The 15,417-nt window shown below is 35.2% G+C and overlaps 3 protein-coding genes across 4 annotated transcripts; 2 read left to right on the forward strand and 1 right to left on the reverse strand.

Annotated features, from left to right (window-relative positions):
* Nucleotides 1–3,493: 3,493 nt before the first annotated feature.
* On the forward strand, nucleotides 3,494–5,862 carry LOC113492173 (Golgi to ER traffic protein 4 homolog). The gene is made up of 4 exons (XM_026869520.1): nucleotides 3,494–3,695; nucleotides 3,783–4,065; nucleotides 4,261–4,571; nucleotides 4,735–5,862. The coding sequence occupies exons 1-4, from the start codon at nucleotides 3,583–3,585 to the stop codon at nucleotides 4,979–4,981; spliced, it is 954 nt and encodes a 317-aa protein (XP_026725321.1). The 5' UTR covers nucleotides 3,494–3,582; the 3' UTR covers nucleotides 4,982–5,862.
* Nucleotides 5,652–7,476, reverse strand: LOC113492174 (nudix hydrolase 8-like). 2 transcript variants are annotated; one of them, XM_026869522.1, is made up of 5 exons: nucleotides 7,368–7,476; nucleotides 6,970–7,084; nucleotides 6,798–6,889; nucleotides 6,484–6,691; nucleotides 5,652–6,406 (listed from the first exon to the last, which is right to left on the reverse strand). In XM_026869522.1, exons 2-5 carry the CDS (start codon nucleotides 7,073–7,075, stop codon nucleotides 6,030–6,032), a joined length of 783 nt encoding a protein of 260 aa, XP_026725323.1. In that variant the 5' UTR covers nucleotides 7,076–7,084; nucleotides 7,368–7,476; the 3' UTR covers nucleotides 5,652–6,029. The 2 variants fall into 2 exon arrangements, with proteins under 2 accessions (XP_026725323.1, XP_026725322.1); XM_026869521.1 differs by lacking the exon at nucleotides 7,368–7,476 and having other exon boundaries at nucleotides 6,970–7,316.
* A 982-nt stretch (nucleotides 7,477–8,458) lies between these two features.
* LOC113492175 (dynein assembly factor 5, axonemal) lies at nucleotides 8,459–15,288 on the forward strand. The gene is made up of 12 exons (XM_026869523.1): nucleotides 8,459–9,362; nucleotides 9,636–9,819; nucleotides 10,623–10,840; nucleotides 11,196–11,353; nucleotides 11,641–11,844; nucleotides 12,058–12,208; nucleotides 12,532–12,696; nucleotides 12,922–13,113; nucleotides 13,471–13,628; nucleotides 14,015–14,207; nucleotides 14,569–14,760; nucleotides 14,923–15,288. The coding sequence occupies exons 1-12, from the start codon at nucleotides 8,726–8,728 to the stop codon at nucleotides 15,054–15,056; spliced, it is 2,586 nt and encodes an 861-aa protein (XP_026725324.1). The 5' UTR covers nucleotides 8,459–8,725; the 3' UTR covers nucleotides 15,057–15,288.
* Nucleotides 15,289–15,417: the final 129 nt, after the last annotated feature.

Here is a 15,417-nt window from a genome sequence, read left to right on the forward strand (position 1 = left end):
TCAATACATCCCTAATATTTACCAAATTGCTAGCTGCAAATGAAATTAGGGAAAAACTCCATTAATTACGAAGCTTAAAAACTCTCCAACTGAATTTCACAGACATTAAAAGTCTCTAATTGCCGGCTGGAGATCCTTTGGCCTCATTCCAAAACCATGCAGCGGTTGTTTTGTTAAAGAAATCAATGGAGATATTATTAAAAGCCTCAATAAACATAAAACTTAGACTACACTACACGAGTGACAAAAAAGGCAAGTAAATCTCGCGTCACGTTAAAAATTCTTAATAACAGCGGAGTATTTCTTCTAAAAGAATGTTTAATATCTGTACCGTGTGTCCGTAGCCTTGTTTATGTACCTAGACTATAGGATTGTTTGAAAATATTTATTGTGCAGCTTTACTTTTGTTACCAGACTTGTATCGCAACACTACATTGCACTCATATGTCTAAAGTTTTACATTCAGAAGTTTTATTTGCGTCACGTAGTTGTATACATCACTTTGGCTTTTGTATGAACCTTCTAACAAGTTTTTCGTTTAAGTTTAACTATTTAACATGGTAAATGTTGGTGTTTTTTCTGTTTATTAAATTGGCACAGTTACGACACAAAAATATATCTATTACCTACCTACTTTGAACCTGGTCAAACAGTTAATATCGATTTAAATTTAATTTAATTACCTATTACTTGTCAATACTCTCGTAACTGTACCTTTAACAGATACAAAGTATAGTGTTAGAAATAAAAATAAAATTAGGTTATCTTTCTACTCGTGAGTTGTGCCCAAATATTGTGGACCATTAAAGCCTATATTTCAGTAAGGTCAGCTATGTTTTATTTGGCAAATGCTTGACCCACCCGGCTGTCTGTTGGATCATCGGATGGCACTTCATCGTAGCACGGAGATAGTTGTTTGATATACGTGCTTAAACATACCCCGGATCATATTTCAAATAACAAACCAAATATAGAATATTCTATGCATGGAAACGTTGTGCAACTTCTCACAAGTTATAATGTAAATACTTTACATGGGTATTTTATAAAAAAAAATGTAATTAATGTGTTATATAGTTTTCTAAAATATAACGGTAACGATAAAATTCGATAGGAACGACATTTGGCGGTCAAAACTGTACTGTTCTCCAATTTTGCTATTTATAATGGCCGATGAATGAAAGAACATTAAAAAAAGACTACTTAAGTATTGATTTTTATATTTAAAATACTGCTGTTTGTTCCTAAACACCTCGTCTAATATCTCTATCTAAATATACAGAGTAAACGAGGTATTGCTAATTTTTCCAATAATCCAATATCCATGTAGTTCAATCCAACTAGCAGACCAATCAGCTGATGTACCTACGATAGATAAATGTATCAACTAATATGTTACTTCTTAATCTCTTCGTGTATCCATCACTATTCGTTAATGCTAGATCATTAATAACACTATCGGAGAGCCCGCAGCTCCTTATAAGAGTTCATAATTAAATAACAACAGTTCCTCTGAGACTAACTTTTGGGATGCTTCCCAGTTTGCCGATATATTATCTACCCATCGACAAATGGGATGATAGTGTGGACTAGGGTCTTAAGAGACATCACGGCTTTACAACGTACTCCTTTCGACCATGATTAAAATGCATAGGTACTTAAGACGTATTTATATGATCAACAAAATAGATCTTAATTATAATAGCTCTTAATTATACCTACTTACTGTTAAATACTACTACTACCTAATTACCTATTTATGGATGCAGTATCAGTAGTATAGAAGTAAGTATTAATAGACACATAAAACAAATGCTTCTTCATTGCTGTGCATTGTATTGATACCGTAACTCTGAAAATGAGAAGAAAACTAAAAAACAAAATCCGCAATGCGGTAAACAAGTTTTACACAAAGTGAGTAGATCAAATGATAGTAGATAGACAAGTTACTTATTCCCGATTATCGACACTAGATAACATTAGAATCCATAGCTTAGGTACCAAAGAGTTTCCAATACCAAATATCATTCTAAATTAGCAGAAGTTTAGAAAGGATTACAAATCAATTTCTACAACAAATGGGTACACATTTCTTGACAGTGCTTGATTAGGTGTTGGCTCAAGCTTATGTGTAAATTAATTATTTACTTGAGTGCTTTAGACGGCTTCTCACGTGCGTTGCCATATCTACCAAACGCTCATCCATGAATAAAATAAACTACTCCTTAGGGGTATCGCCCCAGTACTTACCTGTCTTTTCTTTGCCTCTGCGTAAATCCTCACGCAATGTATTATTTACCAAGATTTGCCATTGCGAACAAATATTTTACTGATTGTATGTAGTTGCAGTGAGACACTTTCGGTCCAAATAAACAGATCAATGTGTTGGTTGTGGTCCTGAATAATTAATCTACAGCAATATTAATTCTTCACGTCTTTTGTCTTCTCGTTTTTGGGTACTTTAGTAAGATATTAAGTACCTTCTTTACACGGCATTCACTATCGAGCTGTATTGGATCAAGATAGTCGGTAAAAATAGATATACCTACAAGTACCTACATATAAAAATAGGTAGATGATGACCTATAAGTATTCATAAACTACTTTTAAGCTGCGCGAGCGCACAAAGTTGACTTCAAAGCACTTACTTTGCTCAAAATATAGTATTCAAAGCAAACTTATTCTCCGCACATAAGCAGATTAAGAGATTTTGATATCCAGTAATATCCACTATGCACTACAAAGGATAGTAAAATTCGTGTTAGAACTATGAATACTAAATACTAATTGTAAATAAATTTAATCCATCTAACAACATAGAATAGTTAATGATCAGGGCCCCAACTTCGCCATTTACAATGGCCGATGAATGAATGGAATTAGGATTAAAATGAACAATGGCAAAAGCTTAGGAGAATATAAATAGTGTCAAATTTAATCCAATTGCCATTAATTCATCGGCTATTGTAAATAGCGGAATTAGGGTCCAGACAGTAAATGTGTTACATACATATCTACATTTGCTAAAATCCCTGAATAAAATTGATAACTACCAAAAGCTGAAAATTCTGAAATGATACTCGTAAATATAAAGACACAAGAGCCACAGTTTTGACAGTGTCGACGTTAAAATACCACCGAAAGCATAGCAATATAGTAGTCCGATCATAAAACAAGGAAATATTGAATTAAAACTAATTATTATAAAAGTGAACGAGATTCTGGACGTAGGGTTGCCATGTTACCAGTAGGAATTTTATAAAAAAGATGATAAATCGGTAATATATCAGTGTAATGTTGTCACTACACAAAAAAACATTCTAGTTATTGAAAAAATGAGCAAATATCTTGTTAGAATAAAATCACACTGAAATATTTATAATGCATAAAAATGCAAAACAAGATTCTTAAAATAATTCGCGTCAGTAAGTGTTTTTCTTGAATATATTGTCTCAAAAGACATTGCACCCTAACCGAATGAAATAAAAAAAACAACTTGTGCAATTGGTGATTCGTGGTTATGGCGTAAATTGGTTTGTGAATAGAAATAGAAGAAAAACTGATTGTTCTAGAAAATAAATTATGGCTGCAAGAGGGGAAAGAGGAGTTGGGAGAGTTCTTGATAAGTTAGAAGCTTCTGTGAACTCTGGCCAATACTATGAAGCACATCAAATGTATAGAACCTTATATTTCAGGTACATCAAAATCAGCCCGAGAACATGTTATTTAGGAGTTTGGTGTATAATAACAATCATTTACTCCTGTTTATTATGATTTTTCAGATATCTTAGTCAAAAGAAATACGAGGATCTATTGAATTTATTGTACAAAGGTTCTTCACTGTTACTACAGCGCGATCAGCAGGGAAGTGGAGCAGACTTAGCAATATTGCTAATAGACGTCTTGAACAAATCAGAAACTGAACCATGCAGCGATTGGATCGAGAAATTAGGAAAGTTATTCGAATTAATGAGTGCTAGTATCCCTGAAAGAGAGTCATATCTTACCAATGCAGTGAAATGGTCCATGGACAATAACAAAAAGGGCCATCCATTACTACACAAGGTAATAAGTCCAATTAGAACTACATCATTCGTGTCGTGTCAATATTATACATTGTCGTATTTGTGTCAATATTGTGCAGCAACAGACTATATTTGTAAACTTTAAATGCTTAGTTTTACTAATAGCAACATACCCTAATATGATTTTAAACAAATAACATAGTTTATTTACATTGCCAAAACTATTAACTTACAGAAAATAGCTGAAGTTTATTGGAAAGAGAAGAAATACACGGCTGCACACAGACATTTCCTGCATTCATGTGATGGTTCAGCATATGCTACTATGCTGGTTGAATTACACACAACAAAGGGACTAAAATCTGAAATAGATTTATTTATTGCTCAGCCCGTTCTACAGATTCTCTGTTTACGGAATGTACAAATGGCGAACGAAACATTTAACAAATACACTGGCCTACATCCTAGAATTAACAACAATAAAGGACCACCATACCTATTCCCTTTATTAAATTTCCTGTGGTTCCTATTACGTGCTGTTGAACAGTAAGTACTTTATTTGATTCAAAGCAGTATGAAACTATAGAACTAGTAAGAAAATTTAGTTATAAAAGAAATTGCCTTCATTTTTTACAATAGTATCAAATTAGATAGCTGATATTATTATTATGTGATTTTTTAATACGTAACAATGATATTTCTTTTCCAGAAAACAAGCAAATCAATTTAAAATATTAAGAAATTGGTATGCTATAAGTATTAAAAGGGATCCAAACTACTCTGTTTATCTAGACAACATTGGCCGCATATGGTTTGGTATAGAAATACCACCTGACAATAAGAATCCTAACTCAGTATTTGGAGGAATCCTGAAATCTATAATTGGTGACGCGGACAGTTCTGATGAAGAAGGAGAGTATGTTGGCAGGAATGGTGCTGCCCCAGAATTAGATTGAAGCACTGGAAGAATCACTTCATGGCATTTGTTTTCATTGACATATCAACTAAGTCACATTGATTACAAGTTGCTTAAATAATCCTTTTAAAACAAAGTTTAATGAGGTCCTCCTCAATGTTTTTACAGAATTATTATCCTTTCTAACAACTAGCAATGTTCAATACAATGATACCTTTGTTGAAAATTTCTAAACAAGTCTTTGATAAACCAGACTACAAATTACTAGAATATTTTGCATTTATTTAAATGTTGCTTAGGTATAGGATAATTGAGCAATTAATTACAGATTATTTTTAACTTATAAATTAAATTGTTAAAGTGCGTGAGGCGGGATATTAGTACAAGCTCTTAAGGGCTGTTTATTATTTGAATCAATACACGCAAGGAACTAGATAGAGTAATTATTGTGCTAGAACACTGTTAAATCACCATACTGCATGCGCGTGATGAAATCACACATTGACGCAGTGGAAAGTTTCTACAATTTATAATGAAGCATTGTTAGCAGTTTTGGCCACATACAAATTTCCTACAGGATGTAGTCACGTTCCAATGACGTAAGAGGTCAATTTATTGAACTTGCTATGTAAATAACATTCTTTGCTTCTGCTTTGTCATTAAAAAAGTTAGGTTATGAAATACTAGGTGGAAATATTAAGGTGTAAAAATTGTTTAACATTTAATTTATTGATAACAAATTTATAGTCATACAATCATTAGGTACATTTTATTAGGGGTAATTCAGTTTACAATTTATAGTTAACTGCAGAAAACTTATGTTGTACATAAAAATATTTTTGAACTTTCACTAGCTATTAATTGTATAACTGAATTATTTTATGTGCGGATAATCATAAAATACATGATAATGATTTTAAATGTAGTATTTTTATTACCCTTTTTTATACCTATTATGAGATAAAACAGCTACCATGAGGTAAACTCAACATCACATTGTTATCACTTACTTATTAAGATATCTATTTATCATTATCTCTTTGCTATTTCAGTACCACTTGACCCTGAATATAATAGTGTTACAAGATTTATGCATCTTCTAGAATCAGACATGTCATTTCCCTTTTTACATTCAGTTTTGGAATATTGAGAACATCTTTACGGAGTCCAAGTTTGAGGTTTCGGGCCTTTAGGTCTAACGCTTGATTAGCAATGAATCTATTAAACTCATGTACATGTGGGTGGTTTATATATTCATTTAAATCCATCCACTTACATGCCTTAATTTCCATGTCAGATTTGGTGATGGTTTCTGATGTGGCATGTAACACTACAATTACATATATATCGGAGTTCCCAAACATTGCATTGTGGGTATGTCTTAGTGTCACCATGGAGTCAAAAGTTGAATCAATTCCTGTTTCTTCTTTAACTTCCCTGACAGCTGCATCTTTGATATCCTCACCTGAAGCAATAAAACAACTTGTAGTTATTGCTAATTAAGATAAGCTAATGTCCGGTACCCCCTGATAATACTATTACCTCTCTCTACGTATCCTCCAGGTAGTTTCCAATGTGGGAAATCAATGTAATTCTCAGACACAACCAGTATTTCATTTTTGTCATTAAAAACCATTGCCCCTACACCAAGGTTTGTGTGGCTAGCTGGAGGCAAGTTTGACATCGTTTCTGGAAGCCATTTGTACATCATTACGTATTCCCCTCGGGCATGATGGAAATTGAAGCCTTCCTGAATTAAATTAATAAGGAAAAAACTTTAGATTATATACCTAATTATTATATTAGATTGTAGGTACTATCTCAGATTTTATTAAGGAAAATAATAAATTATTTACATTTGCTAATATTGGCACCCAGGCTGCATCTTTTATGTTCACCTTAAACCATATACAGCGCTTCTTCTGTTCTAACCAGGAAGTCAATGAAACTGGAAATGTGTGACAATAATGTTAAAAATAACGTTATAACATAGAAAACACTTTTGAGTGAGATGACCTTTACACTTACCTTGTAATTTATTTAAGAAATTGTTTGGTTCACAAGGTTCTTCTTTAGAGTCAACCGTTATACCATTGTATCTATCACTAACACCTTCAAAAGTTGTTGACTCCATGGTTAATATCTAAAATAAATCGCTTCAATTAAGAATTCTTTTATGTACTTGAAGTAGTTTCGTCGAGCCTACATTTGAATCAAATGTAAATTATCTTATTTGTTATCTCTGTGTTTGCGTCAAACGTAATAGTTTTTCTAAACAAAAAAGATGTTGTTTTTTTATTATCATAAATGTTTTAAATTAAAAACAACAGTGTGGACACAGCAATTCGGCCTCGAATCTTATTAAATGATAATCTCGTGACTCATGAATTATATATCCAGAATTATTGATTGAGAGATAAACTTACTGTGTTTTTCTTTACTCATCTATTTACCAGAGTGAACTATCCATTATTTTATACACTTTATGTGGTCACCGTAAAAGCGTATAAGTTTGTATTATATTTCAACTATTCGCGGAAGTCGACTGTACCTTCTACTATCTGACAGTGACATTGCTTAAAAATAATGTTGTGCCATGGAGGCGTCAACACATTGTCCATTTTTTTGATAAATACACAATAGTAATTAATGTCAAGTAATAAATCGCGATCGCCTCAGGTACCGCTGGCGGGATATGGTGGAAACGGACCTACGTGAAATCCATTCCAACAATTGGCAGGATACAGCGCAGGACCGCACAGAATGGAGAGTTCTCATTTCGGAGGCCAAGACTCACTACGGGTCGCTGTGCCGAGAAAGTTAGTTAGTTAATAAATTTAGTTAATAGACGCGGCGGGATCGCGAGTCAAATAGTTCGACTCGCGATCCCGCCGCGTCTGCTCATGATTAAGGACTCCGGTTGGGTCCGAAACTAGTCGCTCACCCCCATTAATAATGAATCAGTCTCACGATAGTTATTATAAAAAAAGTAATTAATGTGTAAAAAACCACACTGTTTTTCCTTTCTAATAGTATTAGTTTAGTAATAGTAGTCAGCTGTTCCAAATTAAAAACAGCCACATTTTCAAGCTGGAACCGTGAGGCCACTTCAAAAAGAAAGCGGTATTGTTTAATTATAATTTTAATTATATTCTAGTTGTTGCTTGCAGCATCACCGACTTTTATATCAGTTAGAATTAAAAAACCTTGCTATAACAAAATCGAATAAGTAGTATTTGTATTCAGTGAATGATATGCAACAAAGAATTGAATCGAAAAAGCTAGTCAGTTTCTCCATACAAGATTTCATCGAAATCTATCCAGTGCGCAGCAGCTTAAAGACTATTAAAGAAATAACGTACGTATACAATCACACTCACATACTTTCGTTATTTACACATAAGTGTTTTTGTAACATTATATAAATTTAAATTTAATGTAATTTAAAATTTTTATCTTAAAAAAAATTGATAAGGTTAATGTCGAAATGTTATATTAAACTTTAAATTAACAGTCATAGTCCGATTTTTCGATGAAATTCACTAAAATATTGTAGTTTATATACGGGTCCATGTACTTTGGTGTTTGTCAGATAATGACATGTTGAAAAACCTCTGACAGCTATTTCCATATTTTTCTTGACAAGTACTGCCGCTGTCAGTCTTTGTAGCTGTCGTCATGGAAACAGATTTTGTTTATCAATATCCGTATTCAAAAACCTCAATTTTTGTTTTGTCGATATTTCCGACTTACGGCTTAGTCAGGGGTCTAGGATATAATAAAAATGTGTGAAACGAAAGCTAAATTACTGGAAAATCCTCGCGCTGCTTTAGAAGTTTATATAACTGGCTTACAAAGTGAGGCTAAAGCAGACCGAAAACAAGCGTTGGTGAAACTCAATGAGGAAATCTTTGAAAACCCAGCCAACAGTGACTGCGACCTAACTCTTATCTTCCCTGAAGTCTACGCTTACGTCTTGAAAAGTTTCTCCGACCCTGCCGAGGGATGTCGTGAGACCTCGGCTCTGATTATATCGAATTTCATCGAAAAACTACCACTCAACGATTATTACTTGACGTACATTCTACCGGTAATCGTTCGCCGTATAGGATGTCCCGAAATCGTTGAGGAATCTGAAGAAATACGCTTAGTGTTAATTGAATTGGTACACAAGATATTAGAAAAATACAAAGTAACTTTCCTGCTGAGTCCTTTTATCAATGACTTCACGAATATACTTACTAAGACGGTTACTGATCCGTTTCCAAAGGTGAAGCTTGAGGCCTGTGAATGTATTATAATGTTGACTAAGGTTCTTCAAAGAGACTTCCATTTTCAATGTGAGAGCTATGTGAAGCCAGTGCTTTCCAATTTTGCTCACCAACATTTTAGAGTACGAGTGGCTGCTATCAAAGCAATAGGTAATTAACCTTACTTTTATTACTATCTTATCTTAATTACAAAAAGTTGACTTGTAAAAACAATAGATGAAGTGGTCAAATTTAAAATTGTGGGTATAACTTACAATAGGGCCATTTCAGTATAAAAAAAATTGCATCTTCACATGTTATTTTAAAAGCATAACACACTAATGTTAATAGAAAGTAAAAACCAAAAAATATATATATATTTTAATACCTTTCAGACTAAAAAGGTTGTTCTTTTGTTACTTGTATGGTACTTTACTGTTTCAGGAGCAATAGTCCTAGCTGGCAATGGAAAGTGTTTTGAACTGTCCATCAGTCCGATGGCTGAGAAACTATTTGATGAAAACACTCAAGTGCGAATGCAGGTCACACAGGAAGTTGGAAACTGGATGATGACTTATAGAGATAGATATTCCTTCTGGCATCGCATGTTGCCTGTATTGCTTACTAGGTATCCAATATTATTTTAAGTTTTGCTATAATTAACAAATAAGTGATTATGTGTATTTTTTTGGTCACTTTCTATAGCATTATTCCATTGAACTATATTGAAGGGTTACTTAAATAAATTATTAATGTTCATATTCTTAAATGTTATTTTTATGTTCTTTAATGTAGCATACAATAGAGCAGTAGCAGTCAGTTCTGTGAGATGAATGTGCTAGTAAAAACTTTATATTTCACTTGACAACTGTATGTGCTTCATTATTTTTTTAGATCTTGCCATTCTAGTTTTTGAATCCCTACTTATAATATTATAAATGCGAAATTAACTCTGTCTGTCTGTCTATCTGTTTGTCTGTTACGCTTTCACGTCTAAACCACTGAACTGATTTTAATGAAATTGGCACCGAGATAGAGTTGACTTTGAGAAAGAACATAGGATAGTTTTTATCCCGGAAGGGTTCTCTTGGAAACGCCGACCGACCGACCTCGACGCGGGCGAAAAGCTAGTTTATGTATACCTAAATTGATGTCAATTAACTACGAAAGTAATATTTTTCTTTTTTTTTTTACGAAACTACCTCCGCAGTAAGGGACATAAATTTTGTATCGCGGAGTTTTTTCAATCATTCGAGTCACATGCACATAGAAACCCAGACTCGGAACAATCTTTTGTGGATCATGTTTAGGCGGGGTTCGAACCCGCGGCACGTTGCACTCAGTGGGTTGGGCGTGGTTATCAATACCATTCAGCTAATTGTGCAAATAAAACCTGATTTGATTTCAAATAATATTTTTATTAATTTCCAGTCTTAGCGATGCCATGGAGGAAATAAGGACTACCGCGACAACTCTATGGGCGGATATTGGTCTCCAATACATGGAGGAAAATGAGGAGGACCTGAAGAAGAAGGCAGATTTCTTGAAAGACGTTCCCACTCATTACCCTGATGTGAAACGCCCTAACATGGGATGCAGAGTTCTGGCTCAGTCTAATATTGGGAAGATAGTGCCAGCCATTTGTCGAGGTATATATATAACCATCATCTTTTAATGGGAGACTGTGACAGTTGTAGGGGCTAGACGGCGCACTATAAGACGTAGCGGCATCTCGTTTCCACATCGGCAACTGACTTATAGATGTGGCCCCAAATCAATAGAATATTTGTTCTTCTCTTTTTTGTCCCGTACCTTATATCAGCAATGTTACCTGAGTAAGAAAACGCCTCAAATTATGGTGTTGAACAAACCTATCATATCAACTTAGAGCCATTCTAGTCACATGAAAGAACATTTATTTTATTTTGATTCCATTTGCTAATGAATTGTCCTTGTGCATGATCAGCATGATATAAATAAAGCTTAAAATGTTTATATTTCTAGAGATGGACAGTTGGCAAGCAGATGCTCGCCTCCGTATTTCCCAGCTGTTGTGCTGGTTGATCTTATGTTCTGAAGAGGGAGCCACTCAACACGCTAACACTATCATAAAAGCCATGCTTCGTGGGGCCACTGATGAAGACCCCAGAATCATATTAGAGGTATGAAATAAATACACGAAGACGAGACGATCAAATATAGTTTGTGGTTTGACTTATACATGTTTTATCGTTTAGGCAGTTTAAAATACGTGCCAAAATCGTGTTTGAAGCTTGTTTTATACTGACAATCATTGCTATAAGGTACATTTTGCACTGGCATGACAGCTTGATCTGAAAGACCAACTATTCCTACGAATGTATACATTACGTATCGTTATTAGACTTCGATTGTACGTTTGACTTCTTGTATATTTATTTGTTCAGACAAAATTACAATTATTTTCTAGATAAAACGTGCTGCTGAGTTGTTTGGCTACTTTATTTTGCCCAGCACTTGGTGGCCGCTTTTGGAGTCTGAAGTGGACTCGTGGGCCGCACTGCTCGTGATCGCCAACATCATTAAAGGTTCCCGCCCTGAATTGCTGCAGGAGAAAGTTCTTGAAGAGTTATGTAGGGAAGCTGCTGACCCTGATAGATGCAGGACTAGGAAGGTAGGCAACTGAAGGATTGTGGAATACTCACTTGCACTTTTTAGTATCTATAGTTAGCATGAGTTTTAAGAGCGAGGAGGCGCAATATATTCCCGAATTTGGCAACACGCTTCTACGTGAATTATTTGGCCAGCTAAATTATTTTTTTACTCATAATAGTTCCGATGTTTAAGCGCATAAATTTCTCCTTAAATCTATGTCTGTTTATTACAGCCGAAGTACCAAACAAATCTTTTGCATATGTGTGAGGCCCTATTGGATGTATGCGGCGAGGCGTGCACCAATGTAGCAGACGACTTGTTCACTATCAACTTTACAGTGTATGCCATGCCGGTAGATAACCAGATACAGTTTATGGCTATATGTGAGTCTTACTATATTTAATAGAAGTGGTTTGGCTTAACATTGCCTGTTCTTAAAATCGGATCATCCTTCCGGAGAATTATTGTAAATATTTAGATACCAAGAGAGTCACAAGTTGATTAACATTTCTCGTTTTCTCCACATTGATGCCCCGCTTCGCTTTATAGTCAGGTAGCGTAAAATATTATTTGAATTTCCTAGTTATTTTGCATTTTTAGTAAACACTTCGTCGTCCTAGTATGTTGGGATAGGACGACGAAGGTTGGCTTTCAGTCTATCAGCGTTGATTAAAAATCAAACTAAATAAAGGAAAATGTATTTTAGCAAATCTGGACAAATTGCGATACGTGGAGAAATGTGGCAAGACTCTGACTACTCTGTATGAGAAGCACATTGGTAAAGTCCTAGCGGGAATAACGAGCGATGCCCTCACTTGGACGATGCTGACTCCAGATCGGTGTCTGCTTGAATGTGCACTGATGAATTCTGGTAAGAATTATTAATTGGTTGTTAAGGAAATTTTCTATCAATCAGATCGTTTTGTGAAGAATATCCTAGAAAACGTAACTTACGTCTAATTTTCTATTTTAACAGAAAATATATTAGAAAGCTACTTGACAGTTATTTGGCCAAACCTAATGTGTCGATGGTAAACGGAGACTCCTAAAATGTGGGTACGATTTGTTTATTTTTTGCGTTTTCTTTTAATTTCAGGATCAGCAATGGGCGCCCAGCTCCACCTCATTGCACCACTCCTGAAGGAATGCTTGGCAACCCCCAAGGTGGACCCAGAAGTGAAGCTGAAGATCTTCACGACTCTCTCCACGGTGCTGTTGCGTAGAGATGTCAACTTTAAAACTTGCGATAACGATAAATTGGAAGCCTTCCTTAAGATCGTTCTTGAAGGTAAGATAGACTTGTCTTTTAAGATGATTTATTTTTCTTATTTTAAATAAAATATATGAAGAAGGGATTTGCCAGTTGTAATAATTTATCCGAAGTAAAAGTAGGTATATTAAAGTCAAATTAGCAATAAGGATTATTAACAAGAGTACTAATGCTTGGACGACAGCCCGGTTTTCTCCTTTTCTGTACTTATCCTAAAGTTTATTTATACTCCAGGAGAAAATCTTCCAGACCTATCCGGACCGTGTTTTTTGTCTTAGGTATTACTTTACTATTTTCTGAGCATGTCTTCAACCTCATCTACCTACTTCGATGTAAAAATTTTAAGGCTGTGGTATATTGTGTCGTGTTTGTCAGAGGTGATAATGCCGAACCTGGTGTGGACTGCCGGTCGTACAGCGGAGGCCATCCGCTCTGCCGCCGCGGCCTGCCTGTGCTCGGCCCTGCAGGACCACCCCGCCGAGCCCGCCGGCCCGCTGCCCGACTGCGGGGGGGACGGCGACACCGGGGATAAGGTTCAACACAATATAATTATGACGGGAGATCGGCAATGGAAGTCATCCGGTCATGTTATAACAAGCGATTAGTTTCCCACTGCATTTATATCGCTCTAAGGGTACCACAGGTCGGCGACATATTTAAGTTTTCGGGTCGAGTCTGGATGAGGCTGGCACCAGGACCGTAGAAATTGGTGCAAAGATGATGATGTTGATGGCTAGTCACAGCCAACAATGTATAGTTAGGTGGTTATGGTTATAATAAGTGTACGAATTTACCAAAACTTTGTTACAATACTTTAAATCTGAACATATCTTTGTCCTTGGCTGATCACTGTTGCAAATTCTACTAGTACCTATCACTCAAAACAAAACGATATTAAATCTATACCTTATATTTGCAGAAAGTGAATTTATTCCCAACTAAAGAGTCTTTGGAGCCATTCTTGGAGAAAATGGTGCCACTGCTAGTTGGCCTAGCCGATGACAACTCCCCGCTGTCGCGCGAGCACACGATGCGCGCGGTGTGTTGCCTGGCCGTGTTGGCTCGCCAGCGCGGCTGCTTCACCGGCGAGATACTGCATAAGCTGTACTTTGGTACCGATATTATTAATTTTTTACTAAGCTTTTATAACTTCACCTATATGTTTGATTTTAGGCGGCCTGTAAACAATGGTTATCGAAAATATTGGATTTTTTAAACAAAGAATTCTTTTAGCTCCTACCTCATTTTATCCAGTTTGTGTGTCTTCTTTATTAGTTTTTAGACTTCAAATAATATAAATGAGATCTAATAATAAAATAAAAATTGATGGGTTTACTTAAATTAAAAAAATCTTAAAAGTTGAGTCGGTCCGTGTAGATGTGTGATTTTATAAACAGCTTCCTGCTTAGAGCTTTTAAAAAGAAGTCCCCTAGAAAATGATCATCATGTAACTGCAATTAATTTCTTTTCCAGTGATTCTGAAGCGTCTTGACGACAGTAGCGACAAAGTGCGTTCCTTCGCCGTGCACACTTTAGTAACGTTGTTCTGCAACCGGCCCGAGGAGTATGACACCGTGTTGTATGGAGCCCATGTCGACGCGCTCTACAATGCTATGCTAGTACATCTTGATGATGCAGATGAAGCCTTCAGAAAAGAAATGCTTGGTAAACTTTTATAACCCATATTATGTACCTAGACTAAGTACCTACTAGAGAAAGTAGACATTTGTTAGTCTGTGGTTCAGATTTTTTAATACGTTGCCTGTGCTTATTTAAAATGTACTCTGTGCATGCTAGTAACGTTAGTAATATTTACTCTTTTTCCAGAGGCTCTTGTCAAGTTGAGTGACGTTGACCCACCACTTTTAATGAAGAAAGTTAAGGCCAACATCAATCTCTACAGAAACAAGGCGGCCTACGAGCGATTGTCTAGTCATATAGAAAAAATATTGAAAGGCTAGTAATGCTGACCAAATAGTTTTAGTTAAAATTATGATACGATTTTTGCACACGAGGATTTCTGGAACCAATTTTAGTAGGTATTATTAATAATGTCAAATAAACGTCCATTTTAACGTTAAACGTAAAGTTGTATTCAATTTTTGAGTTATAATGGACTTGATGATATAGTAAGGAATGCTGCGTGTTTTTAGTTTAATTTATGAAAAATAGAATAAACGATATTTATTTAGTTGTCACTATAGTTGTGTTTGTTAAAAAACAATAAATTGAAAATGAAAATGCTGTTTTATTTTAGTTAAAGAAATAAGTTGGTACTTCTACTTCCTCTCGACTGGAGGAATAACTAATCTCCTCCACACC

Source organism: Trichoplusia ni, chromosome 3 (genome assembly GCF_003590095.1).
Source record: "Trichoplusia ni isolate ovarian cell line Hi5 chromosome 3, tn1, whole genome shotgun sequence".
NCBI lineage: Eukaryota > Metazoa > Arthropoda > Insecta > Lepidoptera > Noctuidae > Trichoplusia > Trichoplusia ni.

Excerpts from the sequence above, each read along its gene's own strand:
- LOC113492174 (XM_026869522.1), bottom strand. The coding sequence starts at position 7,075 with ATGGAGTCAACAACTTTTGAAGGTGTTAGTGATAGATACAATGGTATA. Across the intron at positions 6,890-6,969 it reads TTTCTTAAATAAATTACAAG|TTTCATTGACTTCCTGGTTA; the intron begins GTAAGTGTAAAG and ends ACACATTTCCAG. Across the intron at positions 6,692-6,797 it reads GGGTGCCAATATTAGCAAAT|GAAGGCTTCAATTTCCATCA; the intron begins GTAAATAATTTA and ends AATTTAATTCAG.
- LOC113492175 (XM_026869523.1), top strand. The coding sequence starts at position 8,726 with ATGTGTGAAACGAAAGCTAAATTACTGGAAAATCCTCGCGCTGCTTTA. Across the intron at positions 9,820-10,622 it reads TTGCCTGTATTGCTTACTAG|TCTTAGCGATGCCATGGAGG; the intron begins GTATCCAATATT and ends ATTAATTTCCAG. Across the intron at positions 13,114-13,470 it reads CCTTAAGATCGTTCTTGAAG|AGGTGATAATGCCGAACCTG; the intron begins GTAAGATAGACT and ends CGTGTTTGTCAG.
- LOC113492173 (XM_026869520.1), top strand. The coding sequence starts at position 3,583 with ATGGCTGCAAGAGGGGAAAGAGGAGTTGGGAGAGTTCTTGATAAGTTA. Across the intron at positions 3,696-3,782 it reads TATAGAACCTTATATTTCAG|ATATCTTAGTCAAAAGAAAT; the intron begins GTACATCAAAAT and ends ATGATTTTTCAG. Across the intron at positions 4,572-4,734 it reads CTATTACGTGCTGTTGAACA|AAAACAAGCAAATCAATTTA; the intron begins GTAAGTACTTTA and ends TTTCTTTTCCAG.